Source organism: Lonchura striata, chromosome 4, assembly GCF_050655825.1.
Source record: "Lonchura striata isolate lonStrDom1 chromosome 4, ASM5065582v1, whole genome shotgun sequence".
NCBI lineage: Eukaryota > Metazoa > Chordata > Aves > Passeriformes > Estrildidae > Lonchura > Lonchura striata.
In genome coordinates, this window is record NC_140706.1 from 26,688,080 (window position 1) to 26,706,749 (window position 18,670).

Sequence of the window (18,670 nt, forward strand, 5' to 3'; positions counted from 1 at the left end):
ATTCTTCCCTTTCTTTGTGCTTTCTTTCTAGCACCAATCTGTTATTTTAACTATAGGGCATATAGCTTCATGATGCTAGATAAATATGTAAGTTAATAGTCTTCTTGACGATTTTGATTTGAGAAATGAACACTAAGGATGGGGGCTAGTTAACTACTATTGTGTGAAGTGGCAAAGTAAACATAACAGGAATGAAAATTCAGACACCGATGTCTATGAAGAGGTACTACATATACACATTTGTCTTATGAGAAATAAGTGACTCAGTGGTGAAAAATGCCTTTGCTGACTCCACAATTATTTGTGTAAAAATGAAATAGCAAGATGAAAACCTACCCAGTTACATCACATAATTCATTACCTGTTCCACAATACTCAGACATTTAATTTTGCGGGGGTGAAAAATAAATTTGAGTGGGTTGGTTGTTCTTGTGAACTCCAGTGAAATGTCATGCCATATATGAAACATTCAAATAAGCTTCTCTCTGTAGGCAATTAAAATAAAATCCCCTCACTGTGAGTTGTGTTTATGTTACAGTCCTCTAGTCTGATTTTTCCCAAACTGACCTGCTGTGAAAAAGCAGACCCCTGTTTTAGTTTTCACATACATCCTGAAACACCACAAGCTCCATTTGTACACACATCTGGTCGAAACTTATTTGGACAGTTGTTGGTACTTAACCTTTCTAATGCACCTTGCAGGTGTTGTCTAGCATTCACAGATGTAAAGTGAGCAAATCACCAGGAAAAATGGCTCACTACTCCTCACCGCTTCTAAAACAGAATTAGTGAAATTCATAGAAACACTTCGAACACAGAAACACGTTGAAAGACTCACAGCATACTATGAATGTTAAACTCTCACTGTACCTAAAAACAAAGTCAGGAAATTTGTGGAGGAAAAAAAAAAAATCTATGAAGAGTTGTAAAACCTAAAATACTACGTCCAGCTTGGATAGCTGCTGAGCCGAGGGACAGTACTAGCAGAGGCAGCGGCGTGTTTACCCCGTGGTTACGCTCCCTCGGCAGCTGCCATCAGCCGCCAGTAGATGCACAGATGCACGGCACTGGAGCGTACGTGTGTTTAGCCAAGTCCTGCTTCTGGCGATAGGCGAGGATGTTCTCAGGAGATGGCCATGCTGCCGGTGATCCCTGCTATGGGGACGGACGGGCGTCCAGGGACGCAGGAGAGCACAAGGACCACCGAGAGCACACGGCAGCGAGAGGAAGGGAAGGCGGCTCTCGCAGCGCGCCCCGGGAGAGCGGCGACAGGCCGGCCGCGGTGAGTGGGCGCGCACGGACGGAGCCCGGGCGGCTCGGCGGGGAGGGCAGTCGCGGGGCCGGGCCGGCCGGGCCGCCCCCCGCAGCCCGTGCCCGGGGCGCCGCAGGGCCGGGCCGGGCCCGCTTCCTGTGCGTGTCACTCACGCGGGGGGAGGGGAAGCGCCGGGCGGCGGCGGCGGCGGATCCTCCGCGAGAGGCCGCGCTGGGCGTTCGCGGCCGCCCGCCCGCGCAGCGCCTGGCCGCGGGCCGAGGCGCCGGGGAGCCCGGGGGCGGCGCGGCGGGGCGGCCGGCGGAGGGAGGCGCTGCCGGCGCCGGGCCCGCGCGTCCCGCGGGAGGCGGCCATGTCTACCGGCGAGGCGGAGCGGTTGTCGGCGGACGCCGATGGGGCCGCCGGGGACGAGGAGGAGGAGTGGCTCTATGGCGGTACGGACCTTCCCCGACCCCCGTGCCCAGCCCGCCTCCCCGGCGGGCCGGCCCGTGCCGCCGCGGCGGGGGGGCCGCGCGGGGTGCGCAGGCCGCGCCGTGAGCCGCCTCGCCGGGCCGCTGAACAAGGCTCCCCAGTCCCGCCGCCCCCGTGGCTGCTCAGGCCCCTCTCTCTTCCCGGCCAGCCGCCCCGGGGGCGACGGCTCCCGGCCCCGTCCCTTCCCCGGTCTCCGCTGCCGGTGCCGCAGGCCCTCAGCCCGGGCCGCGCAGGCCGAGGCGGGCCGGGCCTCAGCGGCGAGAGCCCCGCGTGGTGTCCCTGCCCCACAGGCATCCCTGCGGGCACCGAGCCCTCCCTGATGCTCTCCTGCCCGAGTTCCCGGCGTTGAAATACTGAAAGAGGCTTAACTTTTAATTTATTAACTTTTTGTACAACTTTAGGGACTATCTTTACGTTCAGATATTAATGAAACATATAAACTAAACCTCGTCCATGTGGTGGACCTGTCAGTGCAGAGCACTGTGAGCACTCGACTGATTTCACAGTTGAAATGTTAACAACATATCTCAATAGTCAATATGTCTCTGAAGACTTACCTAATACTCTGCATGCCAAGATAATCTGTTACAGTTGATACCCTAGGGATTTTGTTCTTAAGTATTGTGTTTCTTTTCTCTTATGGTAGATGAAAATGAAGCAGAGAGACCAGAGGAAGAAAAATCTAGGTGAGTATCCTGACAAATGAAAGCCCTGTAGCATGACTGCACAAAAGATGTGTTCACTACATTCTTCTTCCCAGCTCCTTGAAAGTTGGTAGGACCTGAACACGCTCTGGTGTCTTAAAAAATGTCCTTAAGATAGTATGTTTGGACTTTGCTTTTCTGTGAAATGACTATACCTGTGAAATTGGGTCCGTTAAGTATGAAAGTTACTTTAACTGTATGTAGCAGTAACCCCTTACAAAATGCCAATAGGTCTAATTATTGTGCTTTGTGGTCTTAATGATGGATCAGGACTTGTTTGAGATAATTTACCAACTAAAAAATATTCTTTCTCCTGAAGAGTTTTCAGTGTAGTTGCAAAAACAGGGATACAAGGAAGCAGTGGAAGATTACCAGGTAGTTTGATGTACAGATCAGATCTGCTTAGGTGAAAGCAGGGTTAGTTTAGGTTGTTTTTTTTACTAGTAAGACAGTATTTGAAAGAAACTTAGAGAAACTTAGGAAAGCTTTGGAAATATTTGAGGGGAGCCTGCTTGAGTTGCAAAGAGCTGTGTGAAGGCACAAAGATGCTCCCTTGAAAACTAACAAAGTTAATGGAGATTAGTAATGAGGACTGACTGGAAAAGGGAATCAGTCACTCATGCTGAATGAAGGAAATTCTCATAATTTGTAAAATACAGAAATTATTGATTGTCAAAGTATATGAATCAAATAAAGGGAAAATCAGTATATAAAACATGCATTGTTATTTTCTATAGATGTTTTCCATGTTTTCAGTAAGAACTCTTGCATTTGCTTAGCCTTAGTGGATTGCTTGTTCATAAGCCTGCTCAGTTGCTCTTTTGAGCTCGTATCAACTTTAACAAGCACAGAATGACAAAGCAGTAATGATCTCCATGACATGACTATATATGATATTATTGTGAAGCAGCTACTAGGTGTGATTATTTGATTCCCATTATTTCTGTAGTATAAGAAACAGAGTTGTTTTCTTTCACTTTTTCCATCTCACTTAATGGGTTTCTAGACCTCTGTTGCATTTGACTTGAATCCTCTCTCTTCCAGAACAAAGAAGTTGTTACATTTTTGGGCTTTATTTATATCAGTTCATTCCTTATGTTCAGTTACCTTTTCTTGACCAATGTGTTTGTCACTACTACTGTTACTTAGGAAAATTACCTGCATGGAGGCCAAAATGATCTTTAGAAACAGTGTACTCCAGTTTTTGGTCAGTAGTGTCTAGCTTGGCATTTTGGTCTTGCAATGCATAGTTTTGGACAAAAAGCATAAAAAATACTAACTTATGCATCTTAGGAGTTGTGTTTGGAACTGTGGAAGTATGGGGACAGTTCAGCTGTTAAAAGTTGTGGTCTCTGGCCTCTCAGTTTTGGCATTGTTTGTATATACAGGAATGGTGATGTGTTATTGAGGTTCTGTACCTGTCATTTTACTAGGTGATGAAGTGAAACGATCAAGCTGGAATCCTGAGGCAATAGCTGGGCTGTATTGTGTGCAGCACTAATGGGTGTGTTGCCAACAGAGTATGGGGTTAGATTCATTCTATTCAATGAAAATTGGCAATTGCACACTCTGTTTCAGAAATAACCTTTTCAGTGAAAAAATATTGTTTCTAGATGGCTCCCTGCTTACTCTGCTTTTTGTGATGCAGCATCCTAACAGCTAATGGGACTGTGGAAATTAAAATATTACTGTCTAGGAAACAGCTGTAGATAGGCTCAGTGAGACAGCTCATTTGCATGGATGTCACAGTACTCATCCTTTTAGATGGACCAGTAGTTTTAAAAATTTTATGGTTCTCAATCTACAGATAAAATATCATTGCATTGTAACTATTCCATATGGTAGAAGAAAATTTTACGATGCTGATGTGGGAATTCTGTTTTGGTGGAACATTACCTGTGGGTGTTTAAATGTGGTTTTTTATTTTTTTTTTCCATTATATCTTTGAAAAGTGTCAGTCTGCAGGGGAAAAAAAACCCAAACAACTTATTCTCCCTTCATATGTTGCAAAGTATTTCAATTTGATTTCAAAGGAAGGTCCAGGTGTCATTGCTTCCAACTATTCTACAAATATCCAGTTAGTATGATTTATGATAGCTAAATGTTTCTAATATAAAGTTATATTCATCTAGGTTTTTTTTTTTAATAAGTTGACTTTGTTTTTTAATTAATGCAGAAGACAACTGGAGCTTTGGCTTATCATCTGGAATGAACGTAGCCAAGCTTTTTTTCATCATTAGCTGATACCTGTGAAATAACATGTCATAAATACCTAGTTTCACCTTTTTCTATTTGTTTTTGTTCAAGCGCTCCACCCCCGCCTGGAAGTGAAGAGGAAGCTGCAGAAAATGGCATTGTAAAAACGGTAGTTTTAAACATGTTTTTGAAATACTGTTTTAATCTGTTTTGATTTAATGACTTATTAAGAATTAATAATTTGACTAAGGCTTACATTTAAATGACTTAATGCCTAAATGTGCACCTTTTTTTTTTTTCTAAATTGTGTTTGTGATCTGCAGAAACTGTAGAAGTTACTAAATTAGGAAATCAAATTTCCAGCTAAGTCCACTTTTAAAATCTAATTTACAGAAAATAAATAAATAGTACTCCCAGGTTTTTTGGGGAGGACAGAAAGACGGTGCTTGAAGATACCTCTCTTCTCAGAGACATCCTTTTCAAAATGATAGCTCATTTTTTTCTTACTGATAAGAAAATAAAGTCCTCTGATAATTTTTCTTATTTTGCATATGATAGACAAGCAGGATTTGCAGAACTATGTGAAAATGTGAACCAAGAAATTAATCACATATGCCTTTCAGAGGCAACATAACACTTGTTTTGTAGTAGTCAATGTTTAGTTTGTCTGATAATATCAGTGTTAGTGCAATGAAGGAAAGGACCAAGAAATTAAATTTACAGTTGCTGTGTTGGTTAAAGGATACAGGTTACTGTGAAGAGGAAAAAAATTAAGTATGAGTTCTATGAGAAAATTTGTTTTATTTCAGTGGGACTTTTTAACATATCTTCCAAGAAATAACTTTAAGTGATGTAGAAGCCATTATTGAGCTATTTCTGCAAGTTTCAAGAACGGGCCTCTTAGTGAAGTACTTTTTTTACAGTAACTCTAACACTTTATTTATGAAAGGCATTACAGTTTATTTAAAATAGGGGGAAAATGTTATTAAAACTTTAAAACTTATTTCAGTTGTTTAAACTGAAAAGCTACTAAAAGTGCATCAAAGGTTTTTGTATTTCTGGAAATCCTTATAGGCTCTATTTTTTTGTACTTGTGTATTTTTAATTTTTTTTATCTGTATAAAGCCTGACATTTTTAGATTATCATTAGAATATCTCCATAAAATTGAGAACTTAATGGTAAATGGTGTCCATGAATGTTCAGCAGCAGCTTAGAAAAATGGGTGTTGTTCAAGTTGGTTGAATAGGAACAGGTGAATATTTCTGTGAGGAGGGAACTAAAAAATTCATTGATTATAAGTGAAATGGATTTTGGTTGAAAAGGTACATTGTCGAGGCAAAATTTTATTTCCTTTTTCATGCTTTTTTAATGGCATCTGTGTGGGTTGCCTGATGAATGATGAATTTGCACTTTTCAGCCATACGGAATTGAAAGACTGTTTTCAGCTGTCATTTACAGAATATCTATACTGATCTAGACTTGCCCCATCTTCCCTACCCCGAGAATAGACTCTTTGTCATTATGAAATTATAATGATGTGTAGCGAGGATGAACTGTACTCCAACATCTTATCTTCTAAGGAGCTGTTGATGTTTGTTGATTTTTTAATGTACGGGGGAACTTAATAGATGGTATAGTAGACAAAGGGCTGGAACTCAGCTGTGCATGGATAACTGCAGGCTGTTTAGGGCAGAATCAGCTTGGCTTTGATGAGTTCAGCCTCTTGCTGAAGGATTCCAATATGTGAATAAGGGTGATTTGGTTGGAAAAGTTCATTTAAAGTCCACAAAGTTTTTGAAGAAGTTCCTCGCCAAAGTATTTTTAAAAATATTTTTTCAAAACTATGCAGTAATAGAATGAGTCCTATGTTGATAACTAATTTTAGCTGGTTTGTAATAGATGGAAAACACTGGGTAGAAGTCAAGGTTCCATTTTCACAGTAAAAGAAAGTCACCTCCAGGGAGGATTCCCTGGAATTTTATGCTTAACCTGTGCTGTTTAAGGTATTGACTTGGAAAAGAGCTACGTTGTGAAATCACAAGTTTTGTGATGATACAAGGTTAATCAATATAGTAAGATCAAGGTCTAACTGTGAAGAACTGACTAATTAGTACAGGGTTATTGAATTCTGCGTAGAAAAAGGAGAGTGGTGTTCATTGGGAGAAAAAAAACATTACAAATAAAATGGTCTGAATTGATCATCAGTACTTAGGAAGGACATGTTTAAATGCTTCTCTGGAGTCTAAAAATCTCAGTGTATCATACAGCATACAACGTGCTCTTGTATCTGATTTTTCAGTCTGTTTGCTGAAATGTCTCAAGTATTTTATGTGTCTTACTTAGAAATAAATAGATTTCTCCAGTGTTTATCATCAAATGGAAAAACGTTTACTTGATAACTCAAATAAATGCTGATTATATAATAGATGATGGCAAGAAGGTAGTCTTCCATATCTTTTCATTCTTTCCTGAATGACAAGGTAAGGATAGAAACAATGTGTATGAGCTAGATAGAACAAAGAAGTATATTAGATAGTGGAAACTTTTATGCTTGAGAAATTTAACCTAGTGTTAAAGACACTTCTCTATTTCGTTCCAGATGTTTCAGATACTTGTTGCCTCCTAAATTTGCTGTTAATGCTACTCAATTCTAAAGTCTAGGAAAAGGAGAATTTTCTTCTTTCAAAGATTTTTAGAATGGATGGTTTTGTCTGGATTGTTGTTTCCATTGTGAAGGTGACTGCTTTTTGTCTAAGCAATTACTTTTTCTTTTATAGAAAGTGGCAGAGGCTGAGGATGACAGTGATAGTGATAGTGATGATGATGAAGATGATGTTCAAGTCACCATAGGGGATATTAAGACAGGAGCTCCACAGTTTAGGTAAGTTATTTGCAAACACTGGAGAAACTTCTGAGATTATATTTAATTATTAATGCAGTCTCTTTAATGCTTGCCATTTATTTGTCTTTTTTATATTTGTATTTTTTATATATTTTTTATCTTTGCCACATATTTGCCATTTAATACTTGCCAAAAATGTCAGATTGTGTGCACAATTACTGTCAATTAAGAACTTTTTCAGTTCTTTAACAATGCTTTTAATGATACAGTGGCTTGAAAACAAGTGAAATTAAATCAGTGGAGTACAAGGAGGAGTTCTACATGAGCTTAAATTGTGTTTTCAGAGTTTGAGAAATCATTGTATTAAGTTTGTAAAGGTGTGAGTTGGTTTTTATTAGAGAATGGCTATATTATATAGCATTTTTGGGGTTGTTACTGTGACAGGGACATTTTGGTTCCAAAGGATAGAATGGCAAGAACATGAGAAGTGTTTGGAGTGGATACAGTTCTAATTAAACTTCTGTAGTTTCAATTCCTATTGATGTTCTCAAATAAGATTTTAATGTACTTAAGGATGAAGCTGTGAGTCGCTGAAGATTATTTCTCAAGATCATTGTTTAGGTGTTTATACTGATCTTGCTACTATCCCTTCTGGTCTTGAAAAAGAGCTTGTTTTATACAGTGTTAATTTTACTCAAAATTATGAATAATACTTTTCATTGCATGGAAGTTTTCTGAGGGACATGGTTTGCTTGTTTTTCTTGGCAACGCTAATATTTTTATGCTTACTAAACCCAGAGTTACTAGGGTGCCATTTCTTAACTGAATTATGACAGGTCTGCAGGTAGGTCTGACTCATATATATCGTGTTTTTAACTTTAGGATGCAGGTGATTTACTCCTGTTTGAAACATAATATTTTAAAACTTTCAGTATTTCATGTTCTATAATATTGTGCAAGCAAATGTACATTATTTTAATGTACAAGAAAAACACCAATTCTTTCAGTTCTTTATTTTTCTGCTTTCAGTAACTTGCAGTATTCTTGTGGCCTAGGCAGTGGCTTCAAACTTTGTGGTACTAAAGCAAAACTAGATTTGTATTCTCAGTGGATTTGCTGATGTTCTTTCCATGTGTGCAGGAAACAATGAGCAGATGATCCTACACCTAAATAAAGTAGAAAATTTTATATAGAAATGCCTGTCTTTTGAAAAATCTTCTTTTTTGGGTGAATTAGACAGAAAGTTCACAGAAAAGCAGATATCTAAAACAAACTGAACATTGTTATACATTTTAACTGCTGTAGAACAAGTCTGTTTTATAGGATTAAACAGTTTTTCATATAGTAGTCAACTGCAGTTTAAAAAACCTGACAGATTTGTTTCACAAAATCATGAACAAATACTGTGTGGCAGATCAGAAGGTTAAATGTTTGCATCAGTTTATGCTGTTGTAGCACTTGAAAGAAAACAAGCACTGTATGGAAGTGGATACTGTAAACTATACCCTGACCTTCTAATTATATGCAAATCTCTTTATGTATATGGGTTACCTGTGAGGATAAGTTACATTGCACACAAATGGTAGGGAGAGCTAGCTCTTAATGTTATAAATGAACAATACTGTAATTCCTAAGGTAGTTAAATCTATTCAGTAGTTAGGTTTCCGAGTGCATTTTTATGAAGAAAGCTCTCAAGTATTTTAGAAAGTGAAAAATTACATACTTTTCTGTTGTTCCCAGGGATGGATGATTACTAGAAGTACATTGAAACAGCACTTCAGTAACTTTAGAGAAATGCTTGCATTTTCCACATCTGTACAGATAAAATTGAATGATTATGAAAGGAGAAAATTATCCATCTAAACCCTTCCTTTTTTTTTTCTTTTGTTTTTACTCTAATCCCCAGATTGTCATCTGTATCCCTAAATGAACTGCATTTTTCCTTTCTCTCTCTTCTTCTGGTTCTGTCCATTCTTGTTTCTATCAAGGTCTTTATCCTTTCAACTCAGGAAGAGTGACTGGGACTTGCTTCACTACTGTTTATTAGTTGGAGAAGTTGCTACTGAGCATAGAAAGGTACTCTCTCTTCCTCCTAGGCTGATCTCTTTACTTTTACAGTTACCAGCTTGGAAAGCTAGAGATTCAGGATGGTGATTGAGCCTGGGTCCAATATGTTTCTGGATCTAGCTATCTCTTGTTTTGTGTTTTCGTCTGGTTTAAAAGTTTTCTTTTTCTAATTAATTTTTTTGTTAATTTCTTGAAGTTATGGAGCAGCACCTGTGAATCTCAATATTAAGGCAGGAGGACGAGCTTATGGATCTTCTGGTAAGAAAATTTATAAAGTAATATTGGTAAAAAACAAATTGGATTGTTTTGTATTAAGGAAATAATTGTTTCTTTTAAAACTTCTTGATAAAGTTGTCTGGCTTTTGTTTCTTATTATTCTAAGTGTAATGCTACTGATAAAATTCCATTTCGTAGAGACAGAAGGCTCTAACTAACCTTTCTTCACAGGTGCAAAAGTTAAAGGACTGGATCTAGATGCACCAGGGAGTATTAATGGTGTGCCACTTCTGGAAGTAGATTTAGATTCTTTTGAAGATAAACCTTGGAGGAAGCCAGGTAATATCTGGTTTATGTTAACTGATTCATAGGTGTTCAGTAGTTATTTTAATAGTGATTTCTTTTGATTGCATGCGGATGTCATTTTAGCTATTCCTCAGAGGTACTGTACAGCATAATTTGCAAAAAGCAGCTGCGTTACTTGTTGTCTTCCTGCTGTGCCACAGAGTGCTTGGGTGTGCCCTGTTTGTTAGTATACATCCCTATCACATGCCAGGAGAAAGAGATAGGCCATTTTTTAAATACATGTGTATCCTCAGCTCTCCTTGGAAATCTGTATTCCTATGGAGATTACTGCCATTGCTTTGTGCCATGAAACACAAGGTAAAGCAAAATGGAAAATAGTTCTGACTAGTTTTAGCATGAATAATGGTGAAACATAACTGTCTGTGTTAGGTTGTGTTCATGCACAGACATCCATGAGGTTTGAATAAGAAACTGAGACTTGCCGCACGGATTTTCCATGAGTCTCCTCTGGATTGTCTAGTTGGCTCAAGTGATCTGTCCAGACTTTTCTGATTTTACCAGCATTGATTTGGTTTTTTAGGACCAGTACATCTTGCTGCTCCATGTAGGTTTTTTACTAGTGTTTGTATATTGCTATGGTAATACAATTAGTGTCTGCAAAATGGAAAAAAAAAAGAAGCCTTTGATTATCTGGTGTTTGAAATGTTAGTTATATTAACTATATTCTATGCATGTGAGTTACAGCTGTTCTCTCTTACCCTAAAAATACTTCATGGCATCAAATGAAACTAGGAGCCAAAACAAAGTGAGAAGTCAAATACAGAACAAGCAAAACAAAAGGGAGCGGTTCTTCTCTGAACATAAAGCAAATCTATAGATCTTATATTTATCTTGTTGTAAAGATATGGGGGATTATAATACCCATTATATTCTGTACTCCTGGCCCCCACTTCATGATGCTAGGCAAGTTACTGTTTCTGACTAAATTTTAATTTCTTTGCAATCTTAGCAATGAATCTCTGTTGATGAATTGTACATTTCAGTTATGCTTTTTAGACTAATACCTAATCAGTTTTGATGCTCTAAGTAGAGATGTATATATGTTTAGTGGAGGAAAGATGAACTTTGTAACATCCTAAAAAAACCCATGCTTCTCTACTTAAAGGGGCTGATCTCTCAGATTATTTTAACTATGGCTTCAATGAAGATACCTGGAAAGCTTACTGTGAAAAACAAAAGAGAATACGAATGGGTCTTGAAATTTTGCCAGTTACCTCAACCACAAATAAAATTACGGTAAATAGTGCTTTTTTTTGTATTGTACATGGTTTTTTCCCTGTAAAGCTGCTTGTGTGTCATAAGCTTGTTCTGCCCAGTTCAGTACATTTGTTAGTTTGCACCTGACTCCCTTCCCTCGACCCTGCTGTGTTGCTTCACTGGCAGTTTGTGTGGATAGTGTGACAGACAGCTACAGCTAGATTGCATCTGTACCTTTATTGAGACTGTGGCCCATCATTTAAGAATTGTGTGGTATCTTAATGGGCAATGTGTTATTTAACTTAGGCTGAAGACAAAGCTATGGAAGTAAGACCAAGTGCAGAGATTCTCGATGGCAGATACCATCTTTTAAAGGTGAATTTTAGTAAAATTTTGTTGGTTGCTCTCATTTTTCTTGGGTATTGCTTCCCATGCCAGCACAGACTGATAGAAGAACAACTGATATGGACACAGCCATTATTTCATACTCTCATCCTACATCAGTGACTTTCTGTATATGTCACAAAATGTGGATTAAAAAATGTTGCTTTGTTGATCACTCTTCTGCAAGCATGTGAGTTAGTGGCCTGGTGAACTAAAAAATTTTCCAGTGAAATTATTTTTCTTGATGTGGTGGTTTATTTGTAGTTGTAGTGTGTTCATTTGTGCAGATGAAAGAATGTATGCAGATGTGGTGGGGAAGTTTTGTAGATTATGGCATGTTTGTAGCTCTTGCTATGTTTTGTAACAGTTATCCTTGACAACTGTGATTGTTGTCATAACTATGTATGTCAACAATGAAAATCAATCTTCCATATTTTTCTGTTGCCCTTATGGGATTAGCTAACAATAAATCAAGTTATGTATAATAATTTTTCCATTCAGAAATGCTGGTTTTCAGGGAATAGAAAGACCTATGTGACAGCATTTATTTTAAGGATTGAACTTTTTTTTATCTTCTCAGTTTCTCATTTACTTATTTGATACTAAACTTAAAATTATAAAACAAAGGTTATTTATTTTATCTATTATTAATATGTAGTAATTTTTGTTCTTGAATTGTCTTTGAAATTACTTGGAATAGTTTCTTTCTTCTGTGTACTCCTGTCAATTGCGGATACAGAACTGTCAATTGCAGATGGGTGTTTTTCTCTTATGTGCTACTTGACACTATTCAGTTATTTTGATTTTATTTTAGCAAGAATGGATCAGAAGTTTTCTGGGGCTTTATACCTTTTTCAGTTACCATTTTAATAGTGCTGTGGGACAGTAGAAATAGTGGACAGTAGGAGTTACAATTTGCAACTGACTGTAATTTCAAACTTTTCTGAAATGTTCTGAAGGAAAAAGGATAAGTAGTCCAACCCAAAACTTCCCTTATTTCCATCTCAGTACTGACTGGTGATCAAACAGTACAGGTAATAATTGTGTTGTAAGAGTCGGTCATGTTTTAAAAGGAGTTTACACATAATTATTATTTTCAATAACTTTTTTTTCCTTCTCTTCTGAAACAGTCTCATGTAATTTCCATTATATTTCATGTAATTTATATTAATCTCCCGTAAGTGGCAAGAATATCTCCTACATTTTTCAATTGCTCATTAATTTGTAGAAGTCTTTTTATTTGACCTTTTCCCCTCATACTTCTGGATAGGAAATATTAATTAATTTTTAAATTAATTTTAACTACTTATGTACATTTTTGTGGGTTCGGGAAACGTGCCCATGTTTAAAAGTGAGGTTCTGCAGAAACATAGTCGTTCACTTCCTTACAAGCTGTGAGATCACAGCATATACAATGTTATAGTATGAATAAACTAGCTACGTAGAGTGATGTAGCTGGTACAGTGGGAGTAAGTTTAAAAATTGAATCACTATATATTTGTCTTTAATACTAACCCATGTAGGTTTTTCTTTCACATGTAACTGCTGCTGAAGTAAAACAATACTTGATGTACTTGCACCAAAGGTTTTGCATAGCTTTAATAAGTGTCTGGAATTTTGCAGTACTTCAGCAACAACAGGGTGTTTCTGAAGTATTCAGTCTGAACTAATAAAAAGTCTTTTGCAGTTTGCGTAACCCAGAGTATGAGATGACTTACTGGTATGACTCAGAAATTAAGTGGTTACTGGATCTCATGATCAATGAGGCAGATGGAGAATCCATTCAAGTTTATTGTCTCACGGTTTGCTGCTAGTTGATAGCAGGCTTGTTAGATATCTCTAATCTTGTAAAGATTATGAATTTTTTTTAAATAAGTGTCCTTTTAAAAATCAAAATGTAATTTGGTTCATACAGGAAATTCTTCAAGAAAATCAGTTTGGTCTGTTCACATACAAATGAAATTCTTGGAAAAGAAATATTTAAGCTGTCTAATCTTTGTAAAAATGCATTCTCTGGCATATTGATCATTATATATCTATCAAACACAATACACCTCTAGCTGTAGAGGTGACACTTTTTGAAATTCTGAATAGAGTTGGACTTAATCTCTTTTTGTGTTGTCTGTGTGTTTGTTGAGTGTTGGAGCTACTGCACTTGTGAGGGTAAACTAATGATGAAACATTATTTTGAAGGTACAGCAAGGCAGAACTGGAAATTTGGAGAAAGAGTTGGCAGTGCAGTCGACCAAACCTGATTTCACATCTCCTCCTGCCTTATTCAAATCAGGAATTCCAACAAACAGGTCAGTTATCTGTAACTCATGACCAAAAAACTCTTTCTACTGTTACCTCTATGGCTTTGAAGTTTACGATTTTTGTAGAAAAAGAAAGGGAAATATGTTTCTGTAACAGGTAAAAAAGAAGGGTAGAGATATCGTAATCCTATTTGGCATAATCACACATTAATGCTGTGCTACCTTCTTGGGTATTTGGGAAAAAGTAGAAGAAAAGGGGAGAAAAAACAGCAGGACCAACTAACAAAACAGTTACAGAAATTCAGTTGTTGATTTATGACACTGTGCTTTCTGTGTATGATTAAATTTGCCATAATAGTATTTCTGGTTAGGGTCCTTATGAGTCTTAGGTAACTTATTTTTTTCAGTTAAACAATACAGAATCTGACAGCTATGACTTTAACAAGTGGAGGAATTCCTGGAATTCCTAGTCTCTTTCCTGCAAGGCAGCTTTGGTTTCTCCATGTTTGAGTATTTTATTATATTTTCTTCAAAATGAGAGAAATTATTTTCTTACTGAGTTCCTTCTCCCAGCCCCAGGCTTTAATAATTTCTGTCTCCTGTATCTAAGCTACTGCTGTTTGATATTTGGCACTTGGCTTAGGATGAACCCATGCTTCTGCTTTACTTTAATTATTTAGTGATCCTGTTTAGAAGTTTTGGTTCTGTGCAAATTAAAAGCCCTTATATTACATCATATTACAAACAATGATAGGAAAGGTAGAGTACATTGGACACTTTGTTGTCAACCATTAAAGATGAGAAGCTATGACCCATCTTTAGTGCTGCATTCATAAGTACCTGGATTAATTTAGAGGCACTTTTGCTCAGTTATTCCATCCTGCAAGAGTCAATTCAACACCCAAATGTATTTTTCTTGGGGGGGCAGGAGGAAATCAATCATATCCTTGCCTGCACTTTCCTTTCACTTCCAGAATATTCTTTCTGGTAGCCTAAATTTTTCTCCAAGCTGTCAGCTATGTTGCTCTGTGTTTAATAGATTTTAGTTCTGTTTTTCTATTTTACTTTGTCAAAGAAACAAGAAGAGTTTTCCAAACTTCATGCTAACCTTGTAGCTGTTTTTAAAGTTTTCTTTTCTGAATTGCTTTTAATGTATGATATTCTTGTAACAGAGTCCTCAAACTGGAATGTGTTGTTCACAGGGTAAGGATTCCAAATCTATATCTAGCAGAGGTTTTGTTACAAGATTTCAGTTCTTTGTTCATCTCAATGGTGGACAAAAAAACCTCTAAACTACTTCCGGAAGTAATTAACAACCAGGTTACTAAAATGTAGTCAAGTATAAAGTTGTAGAAAAAATGTATCGTGTATATTATGTGTGAAATTTGCAGTTGTGGTACCTGTGTCACTTTGTGACATTTATTTTGATGTATCACTTTGTGACATGTCACCTTGAGAATTGTTATCACTTGTGCATTCCAGTAGGTAGAATAGATTGTTTTGTATATATTTAGTGTGAATACTGTAATTGTAAGTTGCTACAATGACAAAACTGACATCTTCTCTTATTTAATACCTGCTCCTATGGATACGCTTGCTTAAAATAGATTATTCTGTAAAGAAAGGTATTTCTATGAAGTGGTTGGAAGAGATTTTGAAAGAAAACTGTATGCTTTGAAGTCTGAGAGTCGCTCAATGAGTGAATGAATATGTATTAGGTGTGTGGATTATATATATTTCCACTTTAATGATTTTTCCATAATACATCTAGTATTTCGTGTTTCTAAGTGCCTGTATTAGTAACTTCTGTATAACCAGACAGGGTTTTATGGGGTTGGACTAATTTCTTTCTTTAGTTAAAGAGTTTATTTTAGGTAGGCAGAACATTTTCAGCAGTGTAGCTCTTCAGTAATTTAAAATAATTGCCTTTATTCCATGTGGCATTTGCAATAGCCTTGAGAAATTGCTGGAAGCATTTCTCATGTAGCAATAAAACTCTGAACTTCTAGCAGTAGTTGATATGTTTTGTGAAAGGGAGAGAAAACTGATACGATTTGGTACAGCAGAACTGGTGTGAGGATCAGTAAGAAAACAGAAAGACCTAGGCAATTTACCACACCAGAAAAGCAGCAGCTCTTCTCAGTCACAAACACTGCCTCCAGAAAAGCCAGTTCAGGCATCAGAAAGTGGTAGGAACAATACAGGAGGGACCAATCATGGGAATTAAGGTAAAGGGGAAAAACAATTCAGGGCATGATGCTCATTTAACATTTTAGTTCCTCATTTACTAGTCAGGGCTTTAATATTCCTTCATAGATGATTTTACACATGGACATTACATATAGCTCTTCAGTTGCCAGGTTGGGGACAGATAGTGGTGTTTGCTTTTTATTTTATTTGTTTGTAAACAAACATTGAAGTAATTTTGTGCTTATGTTTTTACCTTTTTGATTTGAGTCCAGTATATGTTTGTATGTGATTGCAAATTGTCTCAAAAAAACTCTGAGGTCTAGCAATAATATTGCTTGTTACCAATATGGAAGTTGTAGATTATGGAATAGGAAGAGTATTACTGCTCACCAGCAAATAATTGTTGCAAATTCCTAGAATTACCTTAAATGTGTAATTTAAGTGCTTGTTCATACAGTGTATCTCTGGGAAATACTGTGTGAACAGTGACTGCCTTAATCACAGCTTAGATATTAGTTGTTAAGAAATGACACAGGAATTTCTTGCTTTGATTCTGTGATACTTAGGGCTGTTGAGTAGCATAAAGTATTGCATAATCCTGAAGGAGGCGTTAAATCAAAATGAAAACAGTTTAGTAAATGGACATTGTATACAGATAGAATGGTATAAAGTAATATCTTTGTTCTCCAGAGAGAGAACAGTTAAAGGCTTATTGTGTGCATACTCATAATTATGGTAAAAACCTGAAGGAACGTGTTTTGATTTTTGACTACAATGCTTTCTAGGCGAAGAAGAGGACTTTGACATATTTCAAATGTGTCCTAACCAACTACTTCATAAAAGTGTCTTGTTTCCAGACAACTATTTTTCCTTATGTTATTTTTCAAGGACTATGAGATAGTTTTTCTTTAGTAATAGAGAAATAAGCATAGGTTTCGTTTATAAGCTGGCTACAAAAGCTTGTATTTTGTCATTCAAGTAATACCAATTACAGCTTTCCATCACAAAATTTTTTCTGTCAGAAGTGTTTTGGTTTTTAACCTCCATTTGTGCTTTTACAGTTACTAAAGTGTATATTACAATTAAATGGGTTTTGCTTTCAGAGAAATGTGATGGAAGGGATGGAAACTCAGATGTTGTTTTGAAAAAAAGTGGGTTTTTATAAAAATGGTTTCATTTCACTCCTTGGTTCTTATTCGTATCAATTAGTGGTGAGCTCAGCAAAGTTGAGGTTGTTCTCAAGAGGAGGAAAATAAAACATAAAATACATAAGCAAAACAAGAAAGAATGGAAGAAATATTGAAGCATATTGTAATTCCATACATATTAGACTATAAAATAAGTCTACTGCATAAATGTGGCATCCCATAGTTAGTCTGATTCTGAAGTCATATGGGGGTGTTCCAAAAAGCAGCTTATTTATTTTATCTGTGGTAAGGATGAGGATTTTTGAAGCTATGAACTTTGAAAATAACTGGGTTTGCCTTCTTTTTTTCCTCTTTTTTCTACCTCTTTCTCTTCTCTCTGTAGAATCTAAGCTGAGCTTGCCAAATGAGATTGAGTTATCTTTCTGAATTACTCTCCATGGAAGTGGTATTCGTAGTGCAAATAGCTCATAAATAACCGTTCTCTAATTAGAGTGAGATAACTCAGAGTTGCTGGAATGTTCCTTTCAAGCTACACTTTGTATGAACTCTGCTGTGGGTTCATGTGCATTCCACACGTGTGGATTGCCTTCTTACGTTTCAGAGGATCCATTGGGAATGCATCTGTATCCCAGGTGCCTCGATCATGTAAAGGACAAGCCAAGCCCTTCCTTTTCTTTGCTTATGGCACTGAGACAGAAACCAAGTCTTGCCTGCTACTTATTGTGAATCTAGATCATGTCTAGGGAGTTGTGGAAATTTCTCCTTGTGCCAGCTTGCTGTGGCTTAATGTGTGTGTGACTTAACACGTGATTTGAGATGTCATCTGCTGCTTCATTTGCAGCTCAGTCGATGCTTTCTTTTGTTCAATTGCAAGCTCTTCTAGTGAAATTCTCAATGAAAGCATTCGTGCAATCTTGGAAATAGAGAATTTGTCAAGTTCAAGGTATGATGGCAAAATCCATCATTATGAAAAATAATCTCTTGGCAGTTGTTGGGAAGAACTGTGGACATAACACAATACAGCATTATTTAAATAATAAATGCAAAGTATAATCTCAGTGAGATTGAGTGAGTAGAAGTATACTCTTCAGAATCTAAAAAAATTAAGTGAAACTGTTTATTTCAGTAAAATTGATGCCTAGGAACCAACTAATTGGTAGTCTGGGTTTGCTTCATTTAATATTGCAGTGGAGTGTTTGGGCTGCTCCCCAAGCCAGAATTAATATTATTGTAATATAGTTGAGGCATATATTTCTTTGATGCCTGGTTCTCTTGCACTGGTGTCACTGTGTGTGATTTCAGTGCTGATTCTAAAAGTTGCTGGCAGTGTGCAAACAGTATAAGAGAGGAAGAGTCTTAATTC

The 18,670-nt window shown here is 37.2% G+C and overlaps 1 protein-coding gene across 5 annotated transcripts in view; it reads left to right on the forward strand.

Annotated features, from left to right (window-relative positions):
• The first annotated feature begins 1,523 nt into the window (after positions 1 to 1,523).
• Positions 1,524 to 18,670, forward strand: part of FIP1L1 (factor interacting with PAPOLA and CPSF1) — a 39,275-nt gene continuing 22,128 nt past the window's right edge. The window contains exons 1-9 of one of the 5 annotated variants that reach the window (XM_085577868.1): positions 1,541 to 1,704; positions 2,388 to 2,427; positions 4,753 to 4,810; positions 7,420 to 7,523; positions 9,748 to 9,809; positions 9,999 to 10,106; positions 11,239 to 11,369; positions 11,637 to 11,705; positions 13,908 to 14,017. In XM_085577868.1, coding sequence (XP_085433994.1) covers positions 1,623 to 1,704; positions 2,388 to 2,427; positions 4,753 to 4,810; positions 7,420 to 7,523; positions 9,748 to 9,809; positions 9,999 to 10,106; positions 11,239 to 11,369; positions 11,637 to 11,705; positions 13,908 to 14,017 — 764 coding nt within the window. In that variant the 5' untranslated portion in view covers positions 1,541 to 1,622. Of the gene's footprint in view, positions 1,705 to 2,387; positions 2,428 to 4,752; positions 4,811 to 7,419; positions 7,524 to 9,747; positions 9,810 to 9,998; positions 10,107 to 11,238; positions 11,370 to 11,636; positions 11,706 to 13,907; positions 14,018 to 18,670 lie in introns of all 5 variants that reach the window. The other 4 variants (XM_021529522.3, XM_021529439.3, XM_021529601.3 and 1 more) reach the window with 4 other exon arrangements.